Below are 17,557 nucleotides of genomic sequence, written 5' to 3'. Positions count from 1 at the left end.
TCGTAGATATGGACCGTAATCGAACCGCGAGTTAACAACCATCTCAGTAATAAAGTCTTGTCCGCGCGAGATCATTCTTCGTACCACGGTCTGAGCTTTGTTCTTAAGCTGCTGCTGGTTTCTATATGTGCTGTGAGTGAATTTATCGCGGCAATCGCCCTTGTTCCCCTAGTTTACAGCTACTGCTGGGGTGATTCAATATCCGTAGGCGCAAAGCAGCGATCTCTGAACCGTATACATAAGTGAAACATATTTACGTGTAAGTACAAGTATGAGGAGAAAAGCGGTCCAAAGATCAGACAACCGAGACTTGAATCACCGCGCATACGGATGATAGTTGTGCGCTCCTCGCTGGCCAGCCCTCTGGGGTCCAACACCTGCACCGCCGCCAGGACCTGTTGGCGCGCCCCGCGGTCCACGGGGTACGTTCATCGGTCCACCCATCATACCCGCGCCAGCCATACCAGGCGCACCGCGTCCCATGCTCATGCCCTGCATGCCCATACCGCCCATACCCATCATGCCTGGCGCCCCCATAGGTCCACCCATGGGCATGCGCATCCCAGCAGCCATAGGTCCGCCATAGCCGGGTCCTGCACCGGCCATGCCTCCCATCATCGGGTTCATCCCACCCATCATCGGATTCATGCCTCCCATCTGCGAGAGCATGCGCGTGTAAAGATTTGCGAGGGCCTGGGGGTCGAACGGCGCGTTGCCACCTACACCGCCTGTCGGGGTCGCGCCCGCAGCGGCGCCTGCTGCGCCAAACCCACCGCTGGCTTGGAAGCCGTTTGTTGCGTTGAAGTTCCCGCGGTTGTTCTGACCGTCCTGGGTGAAACCGCCCTCGCGCTGTGAACGCGGCTGGGCGAGCTTGACGTCAATCTGCGAAGAAGTCATTACCAAAGCACGGTAAGGCTCGATCGGCGTGTACGTACGATCTTGCCGTCAATCTCAAGATTCCCGAAGCCAAGTAGTGGCTCAACGTTGGCGTTCTCGAAAGAAACGAAACCGAAGCCTTTGCTTCGACCTGTCTCACGGTCGAGCATGACCGTGGCATCGACAACCTTGCCGAACTGCGAGAAGAATTCGCGCATTGATTCTGAGGTGACGCTACCTGCAAGACCTCCAATGAAGAGTTTCGTCGCCCGTTGGTGTTCTTGCCGAGGGATAGCACGTTTGGGGTCAATCTAGATTGTTTCTAGGTCAAAATTACTCATACGTGATAGAGACTACGTACGATCTTGCCATCTAAGAAGTGCTCCCTAACCATGACTGCGTTCACGGATGCTGGATCTTCGAACGTCAGGAACGCAAAGCACCGTGAGCGGCCGGCAGCATCGCGCATAATAGTACAAGCTTCGACCTTGCCGAATTGCGAGAAGTACTTTCTTAGTGACTCTGTGACGTACGTTTAGTACCGGTACACACGAAGGGCGACAAGGCGAGTTGATGATGTATGTACCATCTGTAGTATCCCAGTTGAGACCGCCGATGAACATTTTGCTATAGACATAGGACATGTATAGCAGCGACGGTTTGCGAGTGTACCGAGTATACGACGAAGGCGTAGGTGGAACATATAGGGGGAAGACGGTTGCATTAGTATCTGTTATTTGCTAGACAAACCAGTGATCAGACAGGAGAGACAAAATGGATGACTCTACTGTGTGTGCAAGACTGTGCTAGCCTAGCTTATGAGGGTTGACCTGGATACGCTAAGGCTAGTAGTCGTAGGCGACAGGGAGACTACCGGATGAAGAACACGCTACAGAGGACAGTGGTTCCTTGTAACTAGCATCCAGAGCCGAACCATATCCCGCCACGTGCACCAGAGAATCCGCGCTGGACAAAGGTCAGCTGCAAATGTGGAGCGCTGATACTCACCCTTCCTCTTTCATCTCTGACGGCCGCACTGGCCGGTTCATGGCGCCAGCATAGTTTTGATCTGGACGGTTAGGGGGAAGCTCTCGGTACTCGCTTGACTCATTGTCCTGGTACGTCGGTATTTGCTGGGTGGGCTGGCTCGGATACCCAGAAATATCTGAAATATCGTACTGCTGGGAGATTTGTTCTACGGTAGGCGAGTTTAGTTCAGTTTTCGGGGGCTCTGGTGAAGGCTGTGTCGTGGTCGCCGGCTTCGACGGAGGAGGTGTTGCCGCCTTGGCCACGGGAGGAGAGTCCTTGACCTCTTCCTTCACTGGTACCTCCGCCTGATCAGGAGGGGCAGAGTATTCCGTCTCGTCGTTGCCGTAAAGGTCTGCAAATAGCTAGCTCAGCACACGAAACATATAATTATGCGTGAATACTTACCTCCATATAGGTCTGCGTCAAGATCAGACATCGTTTCTTGAGGTCGTCTGAGGTGTCGTCGAAGTGTGGAAGTCGAGTCGTGAGAGCACGACAGGTGAACGTTGGAGACAAGAATAAAATATCGAATATTATGAATATTTCCCAATATCGGAGCTTGAAACAAATTCCCATGATGAATAGACGCGCGTCTGGAGGGCGCTGGGGGCCGAGTCTTCCGAGTCGACCAAATATTCTCCTTCACACTAGAAAGCGAAGCTGCGGGGAATGGTTTGACGTCGTAAAGATGGGCTTTTTCGTTGCTTTCTTATCTTGTTCGTTAGTATCCAGCGGCACCAACTGAAAGCGAATACTACTGGGAGAGGGAGACATTTCACAAGGACATGACTCATCAACTTGAAGCACGCTGCGAGGCCTGATGAGGCAGAACGCAAATTTACTCAGTGGTATGCGAAGTATGCGGTGTCAAGATACCGCGTAATTTTCAACCACGACCAGGGCCTCCTCGTGGAAGAGGAAGAGGCATTAGCCTAGGAATTCGGATACAGGGGAAAATGCAAACCTGTAGGCGAATGCTTTGAAGCGTTTTCGGATGCTGACGAACCACCCGCGGACGGGGACGACCGGGAAGTTCCAGTTGACAAGGTCCACAGGTGGCGTACCAGTGGATAACTCGTCCAAGGCTGGTGTCAACCCTCCGACCACCGGTGGCCTTACCGCAAGGGGACCACCATTATAGTTTCGGCATGGACGGTCATTGAGGGCGAGGGAAAACTGGTAGGTTTTGGGTTTGACGGGTGGAGTCCATCGACTGGTTCGGTGCTCGTGTGAGGCCAGGGCCGTCTGGTGCGGTTCTACGACTCCCTGACGCCTTTAGGTTTCAGGCTCTCCAGAGTTACCGACACAGACACATATTTATTGATCATAGCATAGGTCCTCATGTAACAGTAGTCTTACGGGCCTTTATAAACAAGCGGGAAAAAAGAGGTATTGTCGGTCGTAAAATAACAATGTATCTGTACTGTCTCGCTAGCATGCTTTCAACAAAGACATATGATATTCTCGGGCGAAGTGTTTACACGAGGCACGTGGCTTAGAGGCACTGAGAGTAATAAGCTGCAATAACCGTTAGCTAAGCCGGTGAAGTACACGGCCGAACACACTTACGGTTAGAGACGGTGCATGTGTACGGAGCAGCACAGACAGTAGAACCGGTATACCCTTGGCCGCCGCACTGGCCGTAGTGCGCAACAGTCGGGCCAGAGGGCGTCGGGCTGGACGCGGGCGTGCTGCTGGCTGAGGACGGCGGTGGTGGTGGCGGGACCGATGGGCTGCTAGAGCCGTAGAGCGGCGGGCCGGGGATAACGTACGTCGTCTCAGTCTGGGCAGCGTTCGAGTAGATGTCGATGTTGATACCCGGATCGTTGTTGCTGTAGGCACCAGGGAAGGAGACGAGTTCGGCGGCAGTGGGTGCGAGGTTGCCGCCGCCAGTGATCTGGATTTGAGCACACTCAGGGTAGAATTGCTAGGAAAAGACGATGAATGTCGTTCGAACGGTAAGGAAAGAAGTCTACGTACAGCAGGCATGGAGTGAAGAGCGATCGTCTCGAAGCGGATGAGGTAGTTGTCCGAGGGGACAGTTGCGGGAATCGTGGTCGTCCAGGTCGAGTTGTCGGCGATCATCTCGCCCGCACCCCACGTGCCGTCGTAGACGGTTCCAGACACGAGACCGGCCTCATCGATCTTGAACCACTTTAGGCTGTTCGCATTAACGCCTGTGCAAGTCGAACCGGGGCATTGAGCAAGGTACGTGAGCTGGTTTGGAAGAGAATTAGCCCTCTCAGTAGATCATATAAGGCTGAGCGTACCATGGGGCCGTACGGATGCGGCCAGACCTGGTTCCAGTAAGCAGTGATAGCAGAACCAGCCTCGACGGTCGCAGTGAGTTGGAGAGCACCGGGTGTACCGTCGTCATTGCACGCGATAGTTGGATCAGTAGCATCCGTAATAGGGTTGCTAAATATACGGCTATGAGCGTAATATCGAGATTATTTGCGGCAGCTTACTAGGAGGACCAAGGACGCTGAATGGTGGTCTGGCCAGTAGGTGAATTATATGGTGCCCTTGAGTACGACACGCTCAGCAATAATAGATGCTATAATGCACTGCCAAACATACCACCCCCAATACCAGTTTCCGGCATTTGAATAGGAGAGAACACCGCCGTGCGCGAGCGCGGCCGGGATCGCAGAGGACGCAAGCGCGAGTAGAGTGGTGAACGCGAACATTCTGGCTGTGAGGTGCCCTGCGAGTCTGAGTCCTTAGGTGCCAGCTGTCCATATTTTATACTTAAGTGGGTGTGAGGCGGTGGCCAACATATGTCCGCAATACGTTGCAACGGTGCGACGGATTTTCTACGGATTGGGGGAAAACTCTGGCACAATTGAGACCCGCAGGAAGTCGGACGGCATCGCGAGCCGCAGATACAGTGTGCATCTTGGCAGAGCACGACCGCGTCCCGACTATTGAAGCTCACCGCTTCACGTGTGGTTGGAGCGCCCTCTGCCACCGACATTCTAGCCAGAACGTCGGAACCCTAATCTTCTCCTGACGTAGCTGGGGAAATGCGGGGAAATGGATGCGCGGGGACCTGGCCCGCAGACCTCGATCAGATGAAGCATTTGTTCGACTAGACTCAAGATTATACTGAACCAGAAGAAAGACACCATAGCAGTATCGTCGGCCCCTCTTGCGAAGTTGGGGCATCAACGAAGACAGCGGTGTCCAGGTTTAAACTCCAGTTTCGAGTATATCCCCCACGACACAGGATGAGATCTTCAGGGACCAGTAATGCCAAGACAGAAGACGCTGTTCCTCGGAGCCGGTAGTCATATGACCCGAGCTCGAGACGTTGTGACAAGTATGTTTCGGCTCTGTCTTCGGATGGTTTTCGGTGCGCGAGTCGTGCTTGTGAATGGCTGCATTCAAATACCTTACTGCGACTCACCTGTCACCTGATATGTATCATCTTAATGGAAAGCGAAACTTACCCAACTTGTTACCAAAGCCGCGCTTGCCAAGACAGACATTCACATAAGGTACTTGACGGTATCGTTGCACCTCGGAGGTGACATTGTACCCCAGCGCCTAGGAAAATGGCTGAATAGATGGGAATAGTCGTAGAAAAACCTTCGAGAACACCTACATGTATTGGCAATCGGCTGGTGAGCTCTGGGCAAAATCTCGACGAATACACTCACGCCAACAAATTCTTGCGAGTGGTCCACGACGATGGGGACAAAGCGGAATCTTCACATTACAACACGCCGTACAATGAATACATGATAAGATCATCAATGTGGCTCCTATCCGTTCAGGTTACCTCTTAGTCTACACCAGCATCGTCCCGCAGTTCGTCTTCAGAGGATTCATCATTCTGGTTCCCGCCGCCACCCCAGAAGCGATTCATGACGTTGCGAAGCAGGCGTACAGGCAACGGCTACAGAGCATACAGTCAGTAAGACTCGCGAGTAACGAACTTGGTCAACATACCGCCGCTTCGATCTCTTCCTCTTCCTCCTCTTCCTCCCCATCGTCTTCTTCTTCAGCAGGAGCTTGCCCAGCAACAGGCGGCAGATCAGGCAGGTCGTCGCCATCGGGCCCTTCGAGTCCAGGCATCTGCCCGGGCATATTCCTGTGCTGAGCGCCCTCGAACGCCGCACCACCGTGATTCGCAACCTCAATCATGAGGTCTTCGAGCACCTCCTCGGGCATCTGTGCCGCGACCTGCGCAAACTCCACGACACCGCCAGGGAAGCGCTGCGCGAACTGCGGGTTCGCGTTGAAGAAGTCCTCTAACTGCCGTCGGAAGACAGGGTCGGGCACGAGTTGCTCAAGCATCCGTGCATTGTCGCGTCGGTTGCGCGGGCGCGTCGCCAGTGGATCTTCGGCGCCCTCGAAGAACGGTGGATCATACTCACTGATGCGTGTTGGTGGTGGGACGGGGTCGCACGCAAGTTGTTTTGAGGTGAGGATGTTAGGTGGCAGGAAGCCAAAGAGGCGCCCTGCGCGTGTAACAGACTCGAGGACGATGACGTGCCGATACACAGAGTAGGTGAGGGCTGGCCGGGAGTAGAGGGAGTGGAATAACGAAGGGGAAGGGGAAGTAGACTTTGATGAAGTGCCAAAGGTCATAGACGGCAGCTTGCCTTCAAGGATGCTTACCGTCTTAGCGAACCACGCCGCACGAGATTTGACCTTCCACAACGATGCGGACCGCAAGGCATAAAGATGCGATAGTAAATGAAGAATCGCATGGGAATAGTCTGAGAGCGTGCTGCAATGCAAGCCTAATGTTACAATCCCTTGAATATCGGAGTCGTGTATGGGACTGACCTTGCATCTGTATGAATGCGGAACGCAGCGTGGGCTCGAATTGCACCAGGAAGTATGATGTCCGCCTTGTCTGCCAATAGCGGCACCACCGACGGGAAAGCATTCACAGCCTCGAGAAGTGCCTCTGTACTGCGTTTGTGTTCCTGCGTCATCCTCAGTCACACATCCTCCACAAAGACGGAAGCTACTAGACACTCACATTGTCTTTCCTCTCCTCCTCCAGAATAAACAGCGCCAACGCTCTGGCATACGCCCATCCAGGCAATGCCCGTACATGTGCACGGCCCTGCCACTCTGCGCCCATCTGACATTGCGTATCCCAGAGATCAAGTAACCATTGATGCATGCCGGCCTTGATAGTGAGGAAGTCGAGGTGAAGCAGTGAGCCGTGCGGGTCTATTGCAGGGTCAAGGCCGAAAAGGAGCCGCGCAAATTCGAAGGCGGTACGGACGCAGCCGCGACGTTGCAAGTCTGAGACTTGTCTATGTATGGCCAGAAAGAACGGACGATTCTCGACACGATCGAAGTCGAGCCGGTTTTGGCCGCTTGTAAAGTTGAAGGCGCCAACGAAGGCTCGTTCATATGTAAATAAGGCTCTGTCAATGAAATCCGCCGCCGTGCTATGCTCTGTGTTGGGGCTTGAGGGATGTAGACTGGGGGTTGAAGGAATCGATGCACACCTTCGCGATGGAAGTACACCTCCGAAAGCTGGAGCAAGGTGTCGGCGTGGTAAGGGAAGCTTCGCAAGATATGGAAGAGACCTTCAGGATCTAAACGACGCGGAGGTCAATATACCCTTTCGAGCAATACACGAGATCCACGCACCTCCAGACATGACCATCTGAATAAATGTTTTCGTCATACCACGGTACTTCCGGCTGTACTCGACCGTCCAAACCCGCTCGCCGGGGATATCTTCGTTCCACTGGTGTCGCACGCTTCGCTCTGCAGTCTCTTCTTCGCTAAGCATACGCGACGATAGACCCTGACGATAACTCGTAGGCCACCAGGTTGACTGAGGTCGGGTCAAGATTGAACGGACAGCAGTCGGTTGACGTCTCGCAGGCCCATTAGAAGATCCGGAACTGGATGCTTTGGAAGCAGAAATGACCTTTGAGCCAAAGAACTTGCGCATCTCTGCCTCAGCATCCAAGTTCGACTGCGACACTGCGAGGAGGGAGTAGAACTTGCCAGAGGCCTTCGTAGCGGGTGCATGTTGCGCAACTTGTTTGAGCTCGGGATGCTTCAGGGATAGCTCGGCCAGTGCTCTATCGAGCTCATCACCTTCCTCTTTCGCAGCCTTAGCTTTTTGCTTCTTGAGAGCCTTCTTATCCTTCTTAGACATGCTTGTTAACGTACCCTCCTCCGTGGCTGCGGGGGAGGGCTTCGCGGGTGCGTTTCTGGCGGATGCGACGGGGGTAGAGGGTTCAGCTGCGGCAGATACTCCAGATGCTTTCTTCTTTTTCTTTTTCTGAGAGAGAAAATATTAGCCTCTCTGTCAGCATAGAACTCAGGGACACGGCTTACTAGCCTTCTTGGACTTGGTCACACGCGATACCTCTTCTTCTTCACTCTCTTCATCGTCGCCCTCATCGGTAGCCATCAGCTGGCGTACTACCCATTTAGAAGCTCCATGATTTTACGACTAAAGACGACGCACCGCTGCAAAACTTCCGGTCGTCTTTTTTGGAAGTGGACTTGGTTCCTCGTCTTGAGCGTCTTCTTCCTCTGCGTTGACCTCAGGTCTTACTTCCAAAGCCTGTAATTCTTCAAGTTCACGTAGCTGCCGCTTGTTCAATCTCGGTGGCATATCGACCTTCCACGCCCGGATACGGTAAAGCGCAAGTTGAAGGTGCACAGAAATTGACGCGCTCTGACGTACAGTACCGCTTACAAATACGGGAAAGCGTCGGTGATTATATATATTATATTGTAACCATTCAGTGCGCTCTGTGCTCAGCCGCGCCGAATGTCGAGGCCTCAACTTCATTGGCTCCAAAACTAGAATTAAAATAATACTATGATAAAATCCAATGATATCTTCTGAGTCAGACTTTGTATAGTACTCGGGATGACTTGTCTTGGCTGCACGGGTATAGGCAGGGCAAGTTTAAGTACCAAATTCAAGAACGTATAGGTCGTGCTCCGGAGTAAGGTAGGCGTATGGCCATGGGAAGCTTTCATTCGAAGCTAAAGGGCCAACGTTTATCCGAGAGCAGGAGTCTCGTCGCATCTGACGAATTCTTTCATTAACCCGCTGTTCAAGCTCCTCACTCGTTCTTAATGCCTATGCGAATAAACCTCATCTCTAGCATGGCCACTCGAGCACTGCTCCCGCATCAACGATGGGTTTTGTGGGGGCAGCGGCGGGGCAAATTTGTTACACAGATACGAGAGCATGAATCGCCTGTCACTTCGTGTCCGAGCGGCCGAAGTACACTGGCAGGATCCACACTCGCATTAATATTGAGAACTTCAAGCTTGGGAGGTCGAGGTCCGACCTCATTCTACAGGATTGAGAAAGTACCAGCATACCGCCGTGTAAACATGTAATCATTTTGGGCGAGATAGTTAATGTCGGATACGCGACTGATGTTGAACGTCGCATGTTGAGCTCAAGCTGAGGACCAGCGCAGTGTCAAAGCTCTGCTCCCGGAATCACTGCGCACTGCGGCCTGCGGCCTTGGTCGCCCTGCTCAGCCGAATTTATATCAAACAAGTGTAAGAGTTTCCAGAAACGGCTGATATGTTCGGGGTCTGGGCAAGTGATGCGATCAGTGTTGTCACTGACCTTGGACCCCGAAAGCAGCAGCGAGCCTATTCGCCTTTCCCTGATCGTGGGTACCCGTTTTTGAGGTCTGGCCTCTGGCCTTTGACCCTTCTACAATGCCTGAAATCACAGATAGAGAAAAGAAATCTGGAGGAGTTCCCACGCCATTGACCTCGGAGCCATCAGTCTGGATGAGATCAAGCGCCACAGGCCAACCCCTTTTCAATTTTGAACACGAATAGTGAACATAGGGATAAGAAGTCGCTGGCATATAGTCCTCGCCATCATCCTTAATTCTCCATACTCATGAATGCACGCAGTCTCATAATCCTGGAGTCATGCAAACGGATCACCTATCACTCTCTAGAGGAACAAGGGGCAAATTGGCCCGGTCCGGCACGCGAGTTGCGCAATGTGCTGCTCCAAGGATTAACTTGTCCGCAGTGGATATATGCTGTACGTGAGCTATTCTTCATATTTTTAAGACAAATTTCTCAACGAGATCGACAGCGGTCATATCCCGAGGTGGACGCTCACGTGCGATACCTGCTGACGGAACTTTCTGGAGGTTCATCGGATGGCGGTAGTGGCAACCGCAGAGGAATGGCAGCTGTGCTCAACTCCGCCCTGCATGTATGCGACCTCGTCCGCAACCAGCGCTTCCAGGATCTCGATGGTTCGCTTCGCCCTGGCCTCACGACGGCTGTCGTTTATGCAATCATGTCTGCTTGCCTTCATACAGATCGGCAGATAGTCTTAGAGTGAGCTCTCACTTTTTACCACGCAGCTAGATGCTCAAAAACTACCACAGAAGCGATGCATGGATTGCCATGCCGCGAATTCCTGGTGTACATTCGGCCATGCACTACGTGTGTCCTGCGCTGCAGATACCTCTGGTCGCCGCGGTATGCGTTGGTGACACTGACACCTTTGAACTAAGCCATCTATGCGATGCAGATTTAGAGCCAACCCTGATCCTGAACTCGGCGTGTCGGACGTACTCGTCACATGACACGGCCGATCCTCCATCCTCGGCTCATGTCTTCCGGCGCTGGAAACCCTCGATGGCCGAGAATGTCTGTGGTATCCCGTTCTTATGTATGGGCACGCCACCCACTCTTTGGATTGCTATGTCGGCCATCCTTCACCAACGACATACGTGGGGTCTGCCGCATCCTGTAATTGGCGTTCTTCACAGCCCTTCTTCGACTGAGATCTCCTTTGTATTTGGTTGGTACACAGAGAATTACACAGAACATAATTTTGTAAGTAAAAGCACGCCTTCTTCAATACTCACCTTCTCATGATAGCCTCCTCATAGCCTCATATACACATCTGTTCACCAGAGGCACTAACCTTCGATCTCATCAGTCCCGAGGGCGCTCTATCAGTATTCCACACAATTATTCTCCTGCGTGACTTCGTCTGTAATCTCCGACACAGCGCCGCATCTGACTTGTCCATACTCCGCAATCCTATTCCCATCTGGGAACAATGGAGGGCTGATGCGTTCGGCCTTCTATATCCCTCAGAGGACGCGAATCGCAGGATCTCCTGTTGGCTTGAGAGCTCAGCTCCACCCCATAGAGCTCTCACTGGACCCAAAGGCGTTTCAGGCGCCATGACAGATAACTTGGAAGATCAAGTACAGTGCGTATGTTCTAATTGGGCAATCCAAGATATTCGCTCACTCCTACGGTACCAGGCAGCTAAATCTAGAAGACGAGGATGGTGCAAGCAGTCGCAAGAGGTAAATTCCTAAATAGTTGTACAAGACTGAGATCGACATGATTTTCAGGTATCCGTCATCAGAGCGGGGTCGTGGGGAAAGGAGCCAGAGCGATAGTGCTAGGCGGGTCATATTCCTTTGTATGCTTTCATGTTCGAGCTGAAGATATGAACAGGGGAAGGAGATCCCGGAGCTTGGGGTCAGCATCGAGGAAGTCAGAGAAGACGCTCGAGAAGGATTTCCTTTTTATGGATCAGGCATCACGTCTGTCTGCCTCCAGGTAAGTGCCACATGGACGATTTATCGAAGCTAGATTTTAACCACACCACCCTCAGGGCGTCCAAGCGTTCGACAGAACTCGATGACAACTATCTTGTCAACCACTGGTTACTTGATCGCAACGCACTCACTGCATCCACTGCATCAAACGGGGAACACTGGGATAGTCTCTTAGAGTACACTCAGATTTATTGGCCAAAGGAGTGGTTGTCCTACGTATGCCACTGGTGTCTAGATCTATACTCCCGGCTCACGCTATCGTAGGACGACAGCAGGCAGAGATGGACTCTGGCGGAAGGAAGCCTGATTTCCGTGCCTGATCCGGACTCACTTGCTGACTTCGAAGACATATTCACATCCCTAGGCATCTTCAAGCGAGCGCACCCTGCGTTAGTGAAGGAGATCACCCGTCTTGGAGATGAGGAGGAAGCCGAGCTCGAGCGTCGCCTCCGCCAGGCGCTGCCGCGGGTCCTCGACACCTACGCCATGCTCCGCGCCATTCGTTCGAAAGAGCGGCGTCACGAGCCGGTGAACGAGGCGACCTGGCGTGTGCCGATAGATGGTCTGCTTATGCACCTCTTTATTCACAGCACTCAGGAGTTTTTGGTGAAGCTCACGGGGTACGTGTCGGGTCAAGCAGAAGGAAACGAGCAGTGAGTTCATTAAATGCATGGATAGTTTCTCAACTAAATGTTTTACCAGGACGGAACGTGCTCTCAAACTCCCATGTAGCCTGTCCATGCTTCACCGTTCGTCTGGTACCCCGGAGACGCTGAAGAAATGGGGCATGAAGCTTGTTCAAAGGACCGAGCGCGAGACTTACTATTCCCATCAAATGGATGTTACGAGTCGCCTAAAACGTTTGGCTCCTCTCTACAAGCCCCCCGTGGCGCCGGATGGAGCAGACGAGCATACAGGCACTGCTGACGACCGTGACACGTCCGCGAAACTTGAGCCTCCTGACCTCTGGGATCCCGAGAAGCAATGGTTAGAGAAGGCGGAAGACAACGAGATGGCATGTGCGTCAGAGGTGAAGTCGCGAGCCGTCAGGTGGCATCGTAATCTCGACAACCTCCGCATCTTGTACCGCGCCGGCGTTTTGGGAAACTTTGCCGTATGCGATGCTTTCGCGTATCTCCGGGTCCCTGTCCGCGCACCCGTGAAATTGCTGGGGCAATTTGCGCTTGCCAGTCTGTCGCCTATCCCTCAAACTAAGGCAGCGGCGAGCGGTACGAAACCTACAAGGAACCCGGCTAATCTCTTCGCGTTGATAGAGTCAACGCATTATACTCCCGACATCACGTCTCTCAAAGATAAAGCCGATGAACACTCCGCTTCCGGCCATCCCGCGAACTTGTTGAGCCTCCCGTTGCTTATTGCGGAGTGGAAGAAAGAGAGCGTTAGCGGCGAGCAGGCGGCAAACCAGCACTATATCAACCATGTCGCTGGGGTGAGATTCTTGCAAGCCTGCGGTATCACGGACATACCGCTCTTTGGGCTGCGATCGAGCGGGCCTGTGCTCCTCCTCGACTACGCGTACGCTTCTCCGCCTGAGAGAAGCGAGGATGACCCCTTTGTCATCATCTGCGACCGCAACGCGTTCAAGTTCGACCTTGAGAACTCCATGGGCATCTGGCGGTTCGCTTCTACCATCTTCTCTATTAACCGCCTCCACGTACCAAAACTACTGGAGAAATGGAAAGCCGCGGCTGATGTGCTCTACAACAAGATGCCCACGCTAAACACTGCCCCGAGCGATTGCACGGTTACCATCACATCAAACCGGGCGCACCCAAGGAACTGCGCGAGCTTCCACAGTGGACGATAACACCAGGCAAACAAAAGATGCAGATCATTGCCGAGCTCGAAAAGCTGAAGCCGCAGTATGCCAAAGATACAAGTGAACTAGGTATGAAGAAGCAGAAGACGTTGATATGGGTAGAGGAGATATTGAGAAAGAAGGCTGACGCAGCTGTAACACCCGAGGATGAAGCCAAGGCCGAAGAACAACTCGAAGCTGAGGCTGAAACTGAAGCTGAGGCCGAAGCTGAATTATACGCAGATGTGTAAATTATTTCAGACCTCTTCCAATCATAAGTAAAGCAGCCTGCCGTAATCATGAAACCAACATTAATTACAGACCTAGACGCACTGATTTGCTCAAGCTCATTGACATGCTTTGCTAGCGAGCAGACGCAGGCGTAAGATAGACGACATTATACAAGTCCGATACAAAAGTGTGCACAAGAGGAAGATAAGCGTAAAGTGCAAGAGCTCATGGCCTCCTCGCCTTCGTTTTGGCCTTCCCTTTCGCAGCTACTGCAGCGCCCTTTCCCTTCTTGGGCATCTTAATTAGACTGTCCTTGCTCACATTCTCGTCCTCTGTTGCGCCAGCCGCTCCTTCGGCCTCCTCAGGCACATCCTCATCGACCTCGAACGCCTCTTCCAGATCTGGCGCAGGACCTTGCGCCGCGAGCTTCTTTGGCACTTTGCCCAGGTCCGTTGCCTTGTGGAACGCAATCGGGTGATCTGCGGCATTGTACTTCCGCGTCAGCCCTGTCTTCGTCGCCGGCGTGATCTTCTTCAGCACCACCTCGTCCTTGTATTCATCCAATCCGAGCTCGACAAGCGTGTCCCAGTCATCTCTGTTCAGGAAGTAGTCGTCCATCCGCGTAATCACCGTGCCCACCGCACTCTGTATGGGAAGTGTTTGTCGGTCATGTACGTTGGTCAGTGATGCGCAAAACACTCACCACACCCTCGTCCATCAGTGGCTTGACGACATACGGGAACAGTGCAGGTATGTATGACTGTCGGAGCTCGTGCCTGTCCGACGAGACTTTCAGCCGCATCCGCGCCTGCATGTCCATAAGCTCCCTGTTCAGCTTGCTCTGCTTCGAGTTCTGTCCCAGCCATCTGCACATCATTGCGTCAGCACTACATCGTTGTAGAAACATTCCACGACCTACGCAGGGAAGCTCATTGGGTTCTGTCCTCCATACCCACCACCTGAGCCGTACAAGAAAGATGCAGGTCGTATTGTAGAGCATACTGCGTGTAGCGGCATCAGTGACCAGTGCTGCTCTGGACTAGAGAGATGCGTTAGCGCCACTCTCTAGGGTGAAGACCATGAACTTACCCATGGATCAGCGCATCGACCAGGTCTCCGTCGGAGAGTGACGATGCCGCCTTGTCCATGAGTTCAAGGTGTTTAAGCGTCTTCTCGGGTCCCGCGTCGTTCTTGATCCGCGATGGCTGCGTCTTCAGGTAGTTTTCCTACAGTGGCAGCACACTAAGCACTATATCCCTACAGACACGCGGCACGGCGCACCTGCATGAACAGCGGCACAAATGACGGGTCGTGAAAGTAGAGCTCCATCTTATCTCCCAGCGTCTCGCGCGCTGTCGCGCTAAACATGTACGGGCCCAGCATCTTGTACGTGACATCGAACGGCGTCAGCACCGTATATTTCTCGTTCATCTTCGATCTGTCATTCCCACTCGTTCAGTATCGACTCGATGAGAATACGACGAGCACTCACAGGTCCTTTCCTTGATCGAAATCTATAGCGTTGTTCGAAAGCTTCCAAGTCGACAGCATGTTAAGCACCTGCCGGATATCGGACTGCGCACCCATCACGAGCTGGTCAATCACATTCGCTGGGACTTTCATCTTCTCCCTTGACGCAGACAAATTCATATGAACACCAAAGCAAATTGAACGACGCATAATCACTGACTTGAATGCAATTGTGAGCAGCCTCGACCGAATCGCCGCCGCCTCGGGCCTCCTGAATGGCAGGTTGAACGCATTTGCGATGAGCGGCTTAAGTTTTTGCGCACCCCTGTCGTTGGCAATACAGATGATAGGAATCTATGTCCAGTCTGTTATCAGCGTGTATATTTAGTGCAAAAAGGGCCTACCTTGGTCTTTCGTATCAGCGCAACGAGCGCAACGACACCCCCGCGATCGCCTGCCGACATGCCGTCGACCTCGTCCATGATCAGACAGCTCTTGTCCGTGATCTTCACGCCAGCTGCATTCGTCGCCTGCTCTGCCATCAGCACTGCGCCATGGTCTAAACACGTGCCGTTGCCCACCTCAGTCCCGTGCATCCACCCGTCCAAGCTCGTATTCGAGACATTCGTGCTGTTCTCCACGAGCCTTTTGCTCCGCGCGTCACTCGCGTTCAGCTCAATGGGTGTGAATCCTGCCAACTTCGCGCACAGGTGCGCCGCAGTCGTTTTGCCGATACCTGGCGGGCCCGTGATGAGTACCGCGCGCGACGTGTTCATCGCGTTCTTTCCCGGCTTCTTGAATCCGGACTTGAGACTCGACGGCCTGGTGATAGTCGACATTGTGGGTACGCATGCGACTCACAGCAAGGACAGACGTACCAGTCATTCAGCCACTGCTGCAGCTTCTCAATCTGCCCCTTGTTGCCGCAAACCTCTTTGAGCGTGTGTGGCGAATAGCGGTCTACCCACAGCTGACTACCCAGAGGAACAGTATTACTGCGCGTTCGGAATTAGCATTGGAGGACGCACACAAAACAGCTGGACGTTACTGACCTGATCTGGTCCTTGCCCTTCTCCTTGCCCTTCACTTTCTTTTCTATCTCTTTCTCGCGGCGCTCCAGCTCGTTCGCGGCCGCACGAATCGCATCCTGCTCCTTCTCGATCTTCTTCTTCAGCTTGTCGTCAGTATAATCTGGGACACGAGTCGCGATGAGATTGAGAAACCCATCCTCGTCAAGAGTCTTCAAGTTGTTCTTTTTGATCGCTGCAAGTTTGGACGGCCCCGCGTCGGCGCCGAGGACGACATAGTCGGTTCGGGACGACGGCTGGCTGACAACGCGCCTGCACCAATCGTGAATACGTATGGAACCAAGGAGAGGCTGGGATCGACGCACCCGCCAAACCGCTTCGCAAGGTCAGTAGCTTCCTCACGGGAGAACGCACTCAGCTCGCCCGTGAACACGAACGATAGCCCTGCAAGGCAGTTCGAGTCCTTCGCCGCTGGTACAGGCTTCGAACCCGGTGCTGAAGGGCCCGCAGCCATCTTGGCCGCCTTTGCCGCCCAGCTACCACACCACACGGTCAGTGTCCCACCTCTCGGACCAAGGTGCGGTGCACGCACTTGAACTTGGGCTTCTTTTCTCCCTCCGGCTCTTCTTTTGGCTTGCCTGCAGTTTTTGCAGGTGTCACTTTAGACGGCGTCGTTCTCGTCTTAGTGGACGCAGCAGCTTTCTTCGGTGCCGTTTTCCCTTTGCCCTTGCCCTTGAAAGGCTTCTCGTCCTCGTCTTCGTCCTCATATCCATCTTCCGAGAATTCCTCTGAGCTTGACGACGCAATAAAATCTTCGTCTCTGCGCTTCGTAAGCACCTTTCGCGCCGCAGGTCTGCTTTCCTTCTTCGCCTTGGGCTGAGGGGCATGCTTTGCTGCATGCTTTGCGGCGGGCTTCGTCTGGGGCTTCGACGCGGAGGCAGAGTTAGACGACGATGGTGAGACAGCAATCTTCTTCTTTGGTGGCGACCTGGGTTCCTCGTCCTCGTCACTTGAGAGCAGCGCAGAAGGTTTCTTGCGTTTCGTCACGGACTTTGTGACTACTGGTTGATCGTCTGAGTCCATTACACGCTCACTTTTGGGCTTCTGTAGCCATTAACAGTAATCAGGACATTGGTTGTAGGACGAAGGGAGCGGAAAGCTAACCGGAGCTTGGACAGACGCTGCCGCTTTAGGCTTTGGTCTAAGGCACACTATTAGCGGGTCGCTGAGCAAGACATCCAGTGGCATGCGTACATCGAAGCAGCTCTCGCAGTTCTGAATGAGCATTTAGAATACTTTCGCGAAATGTGCTTCCAATACTCGCCTATCATCTTCGTTGTCGCCTGCCCGTGTTGTGTAAGCTACATTGGCCGCCTCCTGGACTTATTACTCACTAAGTTCAATAGCTTTCAAGCGTGTCGCGCCATTCTAAACATAATTTAAACACTATTTCCAGTGTATTGATGGTGGATCGCGTACCTTCGCCGCCGAGCTCGATGGCGTCGTCTGGCTGCTCTCTGTGGTCCCAA

At 53.2% G+C, this 17,557-nt stretch overlaps 8 protein-coding genes across 8 annotated transcripts; 3 read left to right on the top strand and 5 right to left on the bottom strand.

Annotated features, from left to right (window-relative positions):
* Positions 1-221: 221 nt before the first annotated feature.
* PHACADRAFT_249120 (uncharacterized protein) lies at positions 222-2,382 on the bottom strand. Its single transcript, XM_007391499.1, has 5 exons — positions 2,315-2,382; positions 1,463-2,261; positions 1,238-1,398; positions 936-1,187; positions 222-882 (listed from the first exon to the last, which is right to left on the bottom strand). The coding sequence occupies exons 2-5, from the start codon at positions 1,497-1,499 to the stop codon at positions 316-318; spliced, it is 1,017 nt and encodes a 338-aa protein (XP_007391561.1). The 5' UTR covers positions 1,500-2,261; positions 2,315-2,382; the 3' UTR covers positions 222-315.
* A 1,018-nt stretch (positions 2,383-3,400) lies between these two features.
* PHACADRAFT_57963 (glycoside hydrolase family 61 protein) lies at positions 3,401-4,538 on the bottom strand (the record flags this gene model as incomplete). The annotated part of the gene is made up of 6 exons (XM_007391278.2): positions 3,401-3,423; positions 3,475-3,832; positions 3,886-4,122; positions 4,176-4,323; positions 4,374-4,430; positions 4,486-4,538. Coding segments are annotated over 6 exons (876 nt in total), but the record flags the coding sequence as incomplete, so codon positions are not given.
* A 1,062-nt stretch (positions 4,539-5,600) lies between these two features.
* Positions 5,601-8,516, bottom strand: PHACADRAFT_249116 (uncharacterized protein). The gene is made up of 8 exons (XM_007391498.1): positions 8,363-8,516; positions 8,234-8,308; positions 7,528-8,173; positions 7,383-7,472; positions 6,902-7,329; positions 6,703-6,845; positions 5,860-6,643; positions 5,601-5,806 (listed from the first exon to the last, which is right to left on the bottom strand). The coding sequence occupies exons 3-8, from the start codon at positions 8,045-8,047 to the stop codon at positions 5,693-5,695; spliced, it is 2,079 nt and encodes a 692-aa protein (XP_007391560.1). The 5' UTR covers positions 8,048-8,173; positions 8,234-8,308; positions 8,363-8,516; the 3' UTR covers positions 5,601-5,692.
* Positions 8,517-10,278: 1,762 nt separating this feature from the next.
* On the top strand, positions 10,279-10,789 carry PHACADRAFT_249113 (uncharacterized protein). The gene has a single exon (XM_007391497.1). It carries the CDS (start codon positions 10,303-10,305, stop codon positions 10,777-10,779), a length of 477 nt encoding a protein of 158 aa, XP_007391559.1. The 5' UTR covers positions 10,279-10,302; the 3' UTR covers positions 10,780-10,789.
* Positions 10,790-11,527: 738 nt separating this feature from the next.
* PHACADRAFT_249111 (uncharacterized protein) lies at positions 11,528-12,146 on the top strand. The gene has a single exon (XM_007391496.1). It carries the CDS (start codon positions 11,967-11,969, stop codon positions 12,135-12,137), a length of 171 nt encoding a protein of 56 aa, XP_007391558.1. The 5' UTR covers positions 11,528-11,966; the 3' UTR covers positions 12,138-12,146.
* A 99-nt stretch (positions 12,147-12,245) lies between these two features.
* On the top strand, positions 12,246-13,589 carry PHACADRAFT_249110 (uncharacterized protein). Its single transcript, XM_007391495.1, has one exon. It carries the CDS (start codon positions 12,268-12,270, stop codon positions 13,306-13,308), a length of 1,041 nt encoding a protein of 346 aa, XP_007391557.1. The 5' UTR covers positions 12,246-12,267; the 3' UTR covers positions 13,309-13,589.
* A 166-nt stretch (positions 13,590-13,755) lies between these two features.
* On the bottom strand, positions 13,756-16,542 carry PHACADRAFT_157248 (uncharacterized protein; the record flags this gene model as incomplete). Its single annotated transcript, XM_007391494.1, has 13 exons — positions 13,756-13,762; positions 13,919-14,175; positions 14,234-14,396; positions 14,450-14,569; positions 14,620-14,756; positions 14,812-14,968; positions 15,023-15,160; positions 15,221-15,354; positions 15,405-15,530; positions 15,582-15,822; positions 15,879-15,995; positions 16,053-16,340; positions 16,394-16,542. The coding sequence occupies 13 exons, from the start codon at positions 16,540-16,542 to the stop codon at positions 13,756-13,758; spliced, it is 2,034 nt and encodes a 677-aa protein (XP_007391556.1).
* A 146-nt stretch (positions 16,543-16,688) lies between these two features.
* PHACADRAFT_113083 (uncharacterized protein) lies at positions 16,689-17,148 on the bottom strand (the record flags this gene model as incomplete). The annotated part of the gene is made up of 2 exons (XM_007391493.1): positions 16,992-17,148; positions 16,689-16,928 (listed from the first exon to the last, which is right to left on the bottom strand). Coding segments are annotated over exons 1-2 (360 nt in total), but the record flags the coding sequence as incomplete, so codon positions are not given.
* Positions 17,149-17,557: the final 409 nt, after the last annotated feature.

Source organism: Phanerochaete carnosa, assembly GCF_000300595.1.
Source record: "Phanerochaete carnosa HHB-10118-sp unplaced genomic scaffold PHACAscaffold_2, whole genome shotgun sequence".
NCBI classification, from domain to species: domain Eukaryota; kingdom Fungi; phylum Basidiomycota; class Agaricomycetes; order Polyporales; family Phanerochaetaceae; genus Phanerochaete; species Phanerochaete carnosa.
The sequence above is the reverse complement of the archived record's forward strand: the minus strand, read 5'-3'. Positions and strand labels throughout refer to the sequence as shown.